The 12,472-nt window shown below is 42.0% G+C and overlaps 1 protein-coding gene across 7 annotated transcripts in view; it reads right to left on the bottom strand.

Annotated features, from left to right (window-relative positions):
• The window catches only part of NEO1 (neogenin 1), a 304,427-nt gene that overhangs the window by 197,364 nt on the left and 94,591 nt on the right, over positions 1–12,472 (bottom strand). For all 7 annotated transcript variants that reach the window (XM_075897560.1, XM_075897561.1, XM_075897562.1 and 4 more), the window contains exon 2: positions 3,129–3,446. In XM_075897560.1, the coding sequence (XP_075753675.1) occupies positions 3,129–3,446 (318 nt within the window). The remainder of the gene's footprint in view (positions 1–3,128; positions 3,447–12,472) is intronic.

Below are 12,472 nucleotides of genomic sequence, written 5' to 3'. Positions count from 1 at the left end.
AAGCTTTTTTTTTATTTATGCGCGATTGGAAAACGGTAAATACATTTTCAAGCGGAAAAACTTACCATTTTCATCAGAAAACGTAAAATGTGGCCATTTGAAATTTAGCATACCAATAGACCCATTAAGGAGCACAAACTTTTACTACCAATTATTTTTTCTAATTTAACAAGGTTATCAATGTATGAAAATGGCGTACTGTGCATTAGCAGCAATGAAACTTTCTTAGTCTTGAGAATGCACATCAAGAGAACTGTTCTATAAATGGCTCTGGTTTCGCCTGTGTAAACTTCCAGCCCCAACTTTCAAGATTAGCAATTGGGGTGCTAAACTGCTCCTGGGTGATTTGGGAAAAGTCAGTGAGATTCTTCAATATATTGAATCAGGACTTCTTAAATATGCACACTTTCAAACCCACACTTTTTTGTGTTTCGGTTTAAGAAATCCATGCTTACTGTTCAAGAAATATACCAGTGTTGCCACAAAATGGGCCCATTTTTTTCTCTCCTTTACAAAAGCCTGAGAAATGAAATGCAAAAAACTATATTCTAGAAAAATGAGGGTTGCACAGATAAAATTAGAGCATCAGGAAAAGCACAAGTTAAAGTGTGTACAACAATAACTTAGCTATTTTCTACATGTATATTTTAGTTTCCTATTTTCTATGTTCAATGATGTACTACTGAGAGAACTACATGAAAGATACCACAAAAATACAGACTGGGCAGCATGGCTGAGTACATGTTACAGCAGAAAACATAGCTTTTGCATTTTTAAGTTACGCAACCTTAACAACGAATCTCATCTTGTTTGTTTTGTCTCTGCTTGTGACCAGCATAGCCAGATTGTTTACCTAAATTTTACCTAGAGAGAATAAACAGAAGTATTTGAAGTTTACTTGGAAGTGAATGAAAGACTAAGCTCCAAAAGTATTCATATATCTGGAAAAGGTTCTTTAAAAGCATAGTCAAACCTTTCATGGCATATCATCAATTGTTCAGTGCTACAAGAAGAAGTTTATTGCACTGTGACAAAAAGATAAAACGAAGCAAGCAACCAAATGTCTATTTCCCTAAAACAACACATTCAGTCACGATTAAAGCAATCTAACACTCATGAAATGAGAGTTAAATGATATTTTACAACACTCTTCTGAACAGACCTTATTCAACACTGCATATATTAATGCACGCAAAACATGAATCAGCAGCAACATCTTACTTCACTGATATTTTTACACAACATAGATGATCTAACATTGTGTCATGTTATGATGTACGGAAACTATTTTAGACTAATAATATTTATAAAATGTATCTATTGCAATTTACTGACTTTTCAAAGCCTATACATACACATACAGAGAGCACGGAGTCAGCCTGGCTTTACATGAAGAGGGTTCTGAAAAATGCCATTAAAATAAAGTTAAAAACTCAGGCATAATTTCTATAGAATTTGCCATATACAAGGCACACAATTGTAGTGCAACGTAAGTGTTTTATTGCTAACCATTTGCAATGGCCTGCATTACTCACTTAGGCTATGTCTAGACGACGCTGAAATTTCGAAAGGATATGCAAATTCTTCCGATCTTACTTTCAAAAACGGAGCTTTTGAAAGTGAAAGTAGTTGGGATGCAGTTTTTTCCGGCAAGCCCCCTCCCTTTTCGAAAAGCTGCTCTTCCTCAAAAAATGATTTACGCAGCTTCTTGAAAAGGGGGGGATTGCCGGAAAAACCGCGTCTCGGCTACTTTCACTTTCGAAAGCAAAAGAAGATATGCGAATTTGCATGTCCTCTTTTGGAACTTCAGCATAGTCTAGACGAGCTCTTACAGTTTTGCCATTTGCAAGAGTTATTCAAACCTCATTTCAATAAAAAATTTAAGTTACACCTCACCATTTTTTAACCCGATGAAATACATCCCAGCACCAATAGCAACATAAGCTGCTATATGCCAATATAAGACCACTCTACCTAACCGTAATTATTTTCGTAAAACTGTCTGTGCAGCACTTCTATGTTTATTAAAGGTAATATTGTCACTAACCCTTTTCTTTTGAAAATTCAACCCTTAATAGTTCAGAATGATACGATGGGGAGAACAGGACATTTCGAAACATATTTTGAATTTGCTTTCTTTCTAACCCTACTAACTTTAGGGATTCATAACCACAGGTCTGAAAATGAGAACAGACATGCCACAGTGTGCATGAACTGGTGTAGAACTCCAATAAAATTGCTGGATTGCTTTTAATGCCATTTCCAAAGAAAATTTAGGAATACACTTCCCTCTTACGGGATGCACTGGAAACCACTGCTATAAGATGGAGATAAATCAGTTATTTCCAGTGTTACTCATCTTTCACAATACCACACAATAATGTAAAGGAGACAATCTCTAAATATAAATGGCAACAAGCAGGAGCTCTGGGAGATGCAACGCACCAATCAGAATGAATTCATTACCCTATGCCACTTATTAGGCAAAGACAAAATTGTCAGAAAAGCTGGCAAGAGAAATGAAGGAAAATTGCTGCATGGCCAATTTTTTCTCCGTAAATTGCTTGGGCTTCTTTTTCGTTTGTTTTTGAAGTCTGATTTGCTGTTGTGAAGTAATTATAAGCCTCTTTCATGTAGCATACATAGTTTGCATAAACCTACATTGTCCGTAAAAATAATAGAATCATTCCTGAGGCCTCAGCTATAAACTGAACATGACACATTTAGAGCCCTCCCCAAACTCCTCCCCAACCAGTCCCTTATCTCTTTTTACATCAACCTCTCCCTCACTTATTGTTCTCTATTCCCAAACAGGGACATTTTGAAGATGATTAGGCATGACCTTAAAAGCGACCTCCAAAAGGAAAATAAGTTGGGATTGTGCTTTTTGTGTTTTCTTTGCATCTGAAACCGTGGTCTGTTCACTTTCAGACACTGGTGTGTCTGCTAATTACCTTTGAAATATCAGGAATATCAATCAAGTCTTATCTTTCCTAGTTTTGCTAGCAGTCCCCTTAGAGACTAAAAAACTGAGGTGGGAGCACTTTGAGCCCCTAATTGGTCTTTTCTTCCAAAGAACAGAGTGCACATCAACATTAACATGCAGTAAATTATTGTCAGGGACTCACCTGCTACTGTAAGCTTTGCTGTTCTGCTTACAATGGTTCCAAGGCTTTCCACAGTTGCCACGCATTGATAATATCCTTCATCAGGTTTATTGTGTTTGGAATGCACCACACTATTTATTAATAACGAGCCATCCGGTAGCAGCTGGCGCCGGTCATCTGACACCAAATTTAGGAAAGTCCCATCTTTCTTCCATTCAATTTTGGGAGAAGGCTCACAGTAAGCTGAACAGTTCAGTATGACAGCAGCCCCTCGAACCGATAAAGCGTCCACTGGCTCCACCAGGAAATAAAACGGAGTGAAGGTTCTCACGGTGGATCCTATAAAACATGAGTTAAAACTGGAAATTTGTGTTTGTCCTTCCATCGTTATTAAGGAGACATTTTTCTTTTCCCCCCCTCTAGAAACATTAGGAGTGGTGTCATATGACTCATAACTCTATAGTAATCGATGTGTTTCATAATGGTTTAAAAATGTCATTCTTCTAATAAATTGAAAATTCAATAGTTCTAATATTTTCTATTGACAAAAAAATATCTTGACTAGACATCCGTTAGGCATTTAGAAGACAACACTGAAATGTTTGTAAGACAAGAGAAATGTGTTATGGAAAACCCTATTTATTATAAAAGGCTCAAGAACATCCCTAAAGGAAAGATACAAAGTCAAAGAGCTAGCATGACCACCTGGGATTACAATAAACAAAAAGAGGAAGAGCAAACAACAACAGCCATATATCCAAGCTACTTTATACCAAACGCTATGGTAGAAAAGGAAAAAAATTCAACATATTGACATGCTGTAAGAATGACTAATCTTGGCCTATAAAAATCAACTTCCCCCCCATCCTTCCCAGAACCTCAAAATACCTATTTTAATGGGAAAAAAGTTGTGTTCTATTGGACCAGTTATCATCCCACTTTTGACTAATTTAGTTTTATGAAACTTTAGAATTAAAAAGTTCATCTTTTAGATGCCCAAGACACATCAAGGGCTTCCTAATAGTGGGGAAGCCACCACTACTCAAACCATGCCCCACCAACCCTTCCCATTGAGCTACTACCAACACACCACCTGTTTTAACCCAAGGCCCCCATTCTGATGCCTCCGACATGCATGCTGATCAGCGTGATCCCAAACAGCGGCGAGCCCAATCTACTCACTACGGGCGAGTAGATTACAGTAATAATCTAGCTCTGCTGATAGTTAACCCGTTAAGCACTCAAAATATGCACCAAAGCCTGTTAATGCCCTGAAGTGATGTTATAGAATCCACGTTTAATTTTGTTTGTTGTGGACATTCAGCAAAACTGATTAGATCGGAGACAGCAACTAGGAGGAGGGAAAGGTAAGTGGAAACATGACCAGAGACCCACCCGGAGAGCTTTAGTTACAAAATGAGTAACCTTCATTTCATCCTTGAGTGGCCTCTGCGCACTCCCATTCCTGGGACATTTTAAGAAGCAGTACTGTCATCTATCTGAGCAAGGAGGGACATAAAGTCCTAATTAACGAGCAACAGACACACCACTACCAAACTGAGCATCTGACCACAATATTAAGTCTACTGAAATATGCCGAGTACCATAAACATGGGGGGATTCTGCACCAAAAGTTATGAAAGTTCTTCACAAAACATAAAATTCTGCATATTTTGCTAAAACAACACAGTATAATCATGGCAGTTGCATTTGTTTTGCTAATTTATTTCAAAATACCTGTCAGCAAGCCTGTCTAACCGTACAAATAGGTTGCTACTGATTCCTGAGGTACTAAGAGTTAGCGCCAATTCTGATGCTCCTTGTAAGCTCCTGGTGTGAAGGTACTGCTGATGAAGCATCAAGATAGACAGTGTCCTTCCCCCCATGCAACCCAGACACGTCCTATAGACATCCAAAGCAGGGGAGACAGTAGTACAAGATGCTACCTCTTAAATCCTACCTTAGCACCCCTCCTCCCAGCCCCCCAGTTTGGATCCATAAGCCTACACTAGGAAACATAAATAACTAAGTATCAGAGGGGTAGCCATGTTAGTCTGAATCTGCAAAAACAACAAGGAGTCCCATGGCACCTTAAAGACTAAGAGATTTATTGGAGCACAAGCTTTCGTGGGCAAAGACCCACTTCGTCAGATGCATGTAGTGGAAATTCCAGAGGCAGGTATAAATATACAGGCATAAGAAAAAGGTTCCAATCAAGAGTAAGGTTAGAGATAACAAGGTCAATTCAGTCAGGGAGGATGAGGCTCCCTTCTAGAAGCTGATGAGGAGGTGTGAACACCAAGGGAGAGAAGCTGGATTTTGCCACAAAGCGTCTGAAGGTATGAGAATAGCTTCATTGATAGGTAAAGCTATTTTGGAGGATACTGAGGGCTGCAATATCGTAAGTAATTTATATTGTTTATCCTGAACTTCTTGTAGAGTAATACAGTAAAACTCCAATTGTCCAGCATCCAGTGGTCCGGCACTCCTGATAGTCCAGCACCAACTGGAACCTGGAAGTGCTCCAGCCAGCCGGACAATTGGAGCTGCTCTGCCCCAACCTTCCCCAAGTCCGCCGCTGCTGAAACTGACCAGCAGCTGACTTGAGGAAGCTGGGGGCAGAGCAGCTGGAGTGCTGCCAGGTTGGTTCTGCAGCGCCGCTCAGGTGACGGGTGGCACTACGGGACCAACCCAGCAGCACCCCAGCTGCACTGCCCCCACGAGGGGCACTGCCACTCAAAACTCTCTGATCACCAGCGCAGGGACGCACCAAGATCTGAGTGCAGCACCCACAGGGACACCACTCTAAGAACTATGAGTTACTCCCATATCAACACAACACCCATGTCTATAGAATACAGACAAGGACTCTCTCTCACTTCACACACATCCATTAGATTCTTATGCATTTTAGGATGTGATTCAAAACTGCACACACCCCCTTCAGGCTTGTCTACACTACGGAGAAGATTGACCCTCCAGAGGTCCATCTTCTAGCGTTTAATTTAGTGGGTCTAGTGTAGACCCCCAAATCGAACACTAAGGATAGCCCCCAGTGGTGTCCTGTACGCCTCATTCTGTACATGCTCCTGTCAGTCTCCCGCAGAGTCGACTCTGCAGTGGCTCGGCTTATGGGAGAGGCTTACCAGTTAACCAGTCAAGTATCTAACTTAGTCATGCTAATGTTGTAAAATCAAAATACAAACATTTCTGTACTTTTTTTAGTTTAATAAACTGTATACGCTGAACACAGTAACTGCCTCACAAGAAGCGGTCTTTGTAAATCAAAACTGCTTCTATCAGCTGAAAAAAAAAATTCCTTCACTATCCAATTGTCCGCATCAGTAAACAATTTTTTAAAAAGACTTGAACACTAATATTAAAATAAAACTATATTAAAACATGTTCTGATTGAAGTGTCTAAGCTAAAATATTTCAGACTGAGAAATTCTGGGGATGTTCAGAAAAAATTACCATAATAACTGCAGAGTATGTCGGTTCTACCCAACTACTTTGGCAAAGTGATTTTACTATTAACACCATAGATTTAACTGAGTTAGCTGTGGAAAAATACATGCAAATCTACTCTGTCTCTAACAAAATTACCAACTTAGTAACTGGAGGTACATCTAGACTACATGCCTGTGTCGCCAGAGGCATGTAGATTAGGCTACCAGACATAGGAAAATGAAGCGGCGATTTAAATAATTGCCGCTTCATTTAAATTTACATGGCTCAGAGCGATAGTCTGGACACGCGGGTGTCGACATCAAAGGTATTTGTTGACCACCCAGGTATGCCTCCTGGGATCAGCTGTTTGTCGGCTCAGCGCGGCAGCCATGTAAATTTAAATGAAGCGGCGATTATTTAAATCGCCGCTTCATTTTCCTATGTCTGGTAGCCTAATCTACATGCCTCTGGCGACAGAGGCATGTAGTCTAGACGTACCCAAAGTCTTCACTGTTGGCAGCTAAGTAAAAAGCTGAAAAAAAATGATACTGGTTTTCATGTAAGTGACTGAGATAAAACTTAAAATGAGCAAATTTGATGGAAGCCCCTCGGGGAAAAACAACGTGGAACATGGGCTGTTCATTTCAGGCACTTTTTCTGACTGTAACCACAAATGAAGGCAGCCAGAAGCACCCCTACATGTCAGAACAAAATTTCTTTCCAATTGTGTCACTTAGGCATACAAGGATCTCGGGAGAATAGGTTATTTACATTTTGCTGCAAGGAAAAAAAATCAATCAGCTTGTGTGTGACATCGTACATGTTAAATTAAGAGTCAAAACCAATTGGAAAGAATAGCTATAGGAACCCACTGGAAACTTAGGTTTAGCAAAGAAACTATGGTGACACTAACTACTGTGGCAGTAAGTATTATGGTGGCCTTTTTTGTGTTCTGCAGCTCTTTGACAAAAGATCCAAGCTCTCTCACCACATGACAACTTTCAAGAGGCTTTTTGCCAGAATTTAATTAACATTCCCACTGGGCCTTGTAAGTCCTAAAAAGAGCATGTCATGCCCTTCTTAACCTAGATCTTTAAACAAGCTGTCTCAGAGAATTAGACAACTGTATTTTCATTGAAGATGTTGCACAACTACAATCTTCACAAACTGCCAAGGAGAGTTTACAGTGAACTTACATTTTGTGGATTTGTTAAATTCATAATCAAGGGATAGGTCACCTATTTGAAGACTGGTACATGAACTAGTCTGAATAAACGTGTTATCAGGAATCCTGTCTCATTTTCTGGGCAGAGCTGAGAACATTTTACACAGCCAAATTACAGGTTGAACCTCTATAGTCCGGCACTCTGTGGCCCCGCAATATCCATGGTCCAGCATGATTTTAGCTAGCCAGATGCCCACTTATGGGTGTGGTCAAATTTCCCACAGTCCCATGAAGTGTGTTTACAGCCAGTAGAATCCGGCTCTCAGTGTTCTGGGCTGTTATTTAGTATAATTTATCCCTAAACGTCTTCTAAGAGCCCAGGAAGCAGCAGAAGCGTTCTGAGAAAGGTGAATCCTGAGCAGCAGGAGCTCAATATCTGCCAGCTCTAGAGGGAGAGGGGCTTAGTTTCCTGCTAGCAGGGGTACCTTGGACAGAGCAGTGCTGGGGAAAGGCAGGGGAACTAGGTAATGCTGCTAGACAATACTGACCTCATCTGGTTTGGCACCAGTCAGGTCCTGAGGGTGCTGGACTAGAGAAATTCAACCTGCATTAACATTTTATTTGATATGCAACAAATGGGAAAATGTTTCAGAGAGGAAACAGAGTTAGTGGCACTGCTCATTATACTATTGTACAGGCTGAAACTCCCAGGTCTTGTATCCTTGGTAGATAGACCTAAACCAGGGAATTTGCAGGACCAGTGGAGGTCAATGCCAGCCCGTCCACTCCCCCCTGGCATCATTCCCCTGGGCACCGGGGTGCAGCTCCCCCAGGGCTCTGCTCTTTCCTAGTTCAGCAACATCCCTAACCCAGCCCCCCATTCTTCCCCTCATGAGTGCTCCAACACTGGAGTACCCACAGGGTCGCCAACGACGGCAGACAGGAAATCCAGATGACAGATTCAGCTGTATTCATATGGCAGACTATATGGGGATCACGGATAAAACTGAATGGCATGAGATGATTGGCTACAACAAGGGCCTGATTTTCTGGAATGCTGAGCACTCACAGACCCATTCATTTCAATTGATTCTATGCATGCTGAACACTTCTGAAAACCAAGGCCAGATTCTCCAAAGTGCTACTATTTACACTCTCCTCCACAGACAGAATTACACTTCACCTCAACAAATCAGGGACACTACATGGTTTCACAGTCCATATTGCAGCAATTCATCCAGAAAGCATGTTTGGATATTTTAATACTTTCAGTGCAAGACTGACAATTGGACCCTAGGGCAAATAAATGACAAATCAGACACTACTTTATTACAATACACAATATGTTTCATAGTGTTCCAAGTCTAGGCTTTCCCAGATTCACAGGATTCCTTCATCCATAAGTCTGAGCAAAATTTCCTCTGGGTTGTTTAAATGTTATGATTGACTAGCACATAATACACAACAATACTTGTAAAAAAGGATGACATTTTTCTTTCCAAGATCACAGCTCTAGCATTAAAATTCATCAAAGGCTTTGACAGCTATAAATATACAAACGTGTTCTGCAGAATACTCTATGCGTTATACAAAAATATACCATGTAAGAAAACAGAAGACAAACTGTTTCTTGAGACATGGTGTACTTTTATTTTTTTCTATTATAATTCATTAGCACATCATTTATCTGTCTTCAAATCCTATTGGGGGGAAAAAATCAGTACAATGGAAAACATTTAGTTGGAAGGCAGTTTTACTGCTTATGATCCAGAAATGGCTAACAAGTAAAATTAAACTTGAGATTTCAAACCAATGACACTGATAGGAATTTTTCAGCTATGGATATTCCCAGTTTTTTTCTCGGATACATCTTCAGTACACAGAGGTTACCTACCCAGAACTGGAGTTCTTAAAGACGGACCTAGTACATTCTCCACCATGGGTGCAGCGCAGGCTGTGGAACTCTCTCAAAGCAGTTCCTATTGGAGCATTCACACACCCTGCTACCCCTCCCCACAGTGCTCCTCCACATCAGAGCAGGAGGCTGCAAACAGGGGAGTGGATTCCTCTGCTGCCTCGGTTGCTTCCATCACCTCTTGGAGTCCAGATTCTATTGCAAGAACAGGAAGGCAGGTGTAGAGCATAAAGATACAATGTCCAGGTGAAACCACCTTTCTACTGACCGCACCCATCTTTTTCTTCCCTTTCCGAAGGTATGGAATATGAGTGTTCACACTAACTTCAAATCCCAAGTTGATGCTGGATCTGTGATAGGCAGAAACTCTGTCTTGGCCTTATAAAAACCTGGGCATGATAGAGTGAATGAAATCATCTTACCACTGGATCCAAAGGTGACAGGCTTAGACAACAGCCAGATGCACTTTAGTGAAACTAAAGATTATACCAGACTTCTGAAGGTGCAAAATGCAGCCTAGCATTGAGTGTCTTTTGTGCTTGAGTAGGTAACATGTTTGAGGCCACCCAGATGGAAAACTCTTTCCACTTATTCAGGTAAGCACCTCTTGTGGAACATTTCCTAAGACTAGGGAAGGAAATTCACAATTGTTGCTGAGCACAGAGTTCCCAGCGATTTAAACACTGACGAATAGACTTCCCCACTCCGCTGACTGCAACAGAACGGTAACAATCAGGAGTCACCAGCTTCCACAAGGCAATTGCAACACACTTCTTGGTCGAGAAAGCAGCTCTCATTCATGCATCCTTGCACCGCAGCTCAGGGGCCAGCTCAGCACACAGCTCCAGGAAGGCTGCTTTACGCAACTGAAAGTTTTGTAGCTGCTGGTCCTCCCCTCATCTCCTCCCCCCACGTGACAGTGTGACCCCACCAATCAGAGCTGGTTTCCTAGCCCAAAAGCGATGTTCTATCTGCACAGCTGCTCAGTGGCAGCCCCATGCATTGCCACTTTGTTGCTGTCCCTGTCACTCACATTGTCCTCTGCAATTAAGTGCATAATTAGTTTTGCTGCAGGGTGTGATGTCCTAAACACACTGAACACAACACAGGAGAGAAGTCTGGGATCCAGGATCTCTCACAGCAGAGGCTGGAGTTTGCAGCAAGGACAATTCAACTGGCACAGAAGTAAGCTGGAAACCCCAGGGAAGGATTAGGAAGCAACAAGGTGGCTGACAGGACATTTTTCTTGATCCCTAAATGCCTAGTACTCCTTTGCATGTTCCCATGGTGTTTAGTGACTGATGAGGACACCAGTTGCTGTGGGATGCTTGCCTACATTGCTTTGCTCCTTCTGCGGATGCTCATCTCAATGTGACCATGAGATGCTGACAAAAGGTGGCAGAAACACAGGTTTGGCAAGTTTCCAGTTTTGGTGACTTATGCAAGTCAACAACGATTTCCTCACAAACCTCTCCAGTGGGGCCACAGCCCTAGTGTCAGCATCTCTCTCTTGTATCATAAACAGGTGACCTGACTCTTAGAATTCAAATTAGAAACACTCAGTGTGTGGCATTTTGCTAGTTGCACAGTACCTGCGTTTAAATGCTAATTAATAACATTTCAAGCTAGCATTGCAGGAAGACAGATGAGGAAAGTTCACACTTTGTGCTTTTGGCTTATTCTGTTTGACTACAATACGCAATACACCAGTGCCTTGCTTTGCATGGGGAAAGCTTTTTTGACAGCCAAAGAGCTGGAAACTCATATTTTTTAATTATAATAGATTCTGTGGGTAGATGCCCTCTTATCATACAGATCAAGCAGATGACATTGATTGAGTGCTAATTGCCTAGGGTACCATGATAAACATGCACCCTCTCTCATTCTCCTTAACAAATGATAGTTTTTCAATAGATTATTTTCTATGGGTGACTGAAGAGCGCCTTTCTTAATTAATGCCAAGAAATTTAAATATAGGTTGTCATTTTAGGCAAGGAGCTCTCAGCTTTCATTTATAAGGAAAACAGTTCATATGAGACTTATTCTGATGTTATAGGTAGTAATAAAGGAATATGCACTTGTGAGAAGGCTGGAGATTTCCTCATGTTAATCAGTAATGATTTAATACCACAGAGTTGACAATTCTACAACAGCATGTACAAAGGACAAAAAGATTAGCCATTCATTTGTTAACATACAATCTGCAACAGAAGAAATAAATTACATATACAAATTGAACCTCTACAATCCGGGACTCTCTGGTCTGGCAGGACCACAGATATTGCTGGAACAGAGCGCCCCAGCTGGCCAGGGTCAGGAGCTGGCCTGTCAGTGGGGAGAGCAGCATGGCTGCAGGGGGGCCAACACAGTGAGGGCACAGCCCCAACTGGGGCTCTGCAGAGAGCACAGCACTGGGTCAGGAGCACAGCCCAGGCCTGCACAGCGGGGAGTGCAATCCCAGCCGGCATCCAGAGGCAGCGGGGCCGGCGCCTGGGAGTGCAGCATGAACTGGTGGCAGTGTCTGGAGGCAGTGCAGCTGGAATCTGAGAGCACAGCCCAGGCTGGGGCCAGTGTGGTGGGGATTGCAGCCCCGGCTGGAGCTGGGAGCACAGCCCAGTGGCCAGGACTAGCACCCAGGAGCAGTGCTAACAGCTGGGAGGGGAGCCTTGATCTGCCCTGATCCAGCAAACTCCATGGTTTGGGACTGCTCAGGTCCCAAGGGTGCCGGTCCAGGGAGGTCCTACCTATAGTTTAGTTTTCAGTCTCCAAGAGATACTTTCAAAGCAACTTCCCCCCCTGGCTACTCTTTAGTTGAATAATAAAGATTAGTGTAAG

This window comes from Pelodiscus sinensis, chromosome 14 (assembly GCF_049634645.1).
Source record: "Pelodiscus sinensis isolate JC-2024 chromosome 14, ASM4963464v1, whole genome shotgun sequence".
Taxonomy (NCBI): Eukaryota; Metazoa; Chordata; order Testudines; family Trionychidae; genus Pelodiscus; species Pelodiscus sinensis.
Note: the sequence above shows the minus strand (reverse complement) of the source record. Positions and strands in the feature narration are given on the sequence as shown.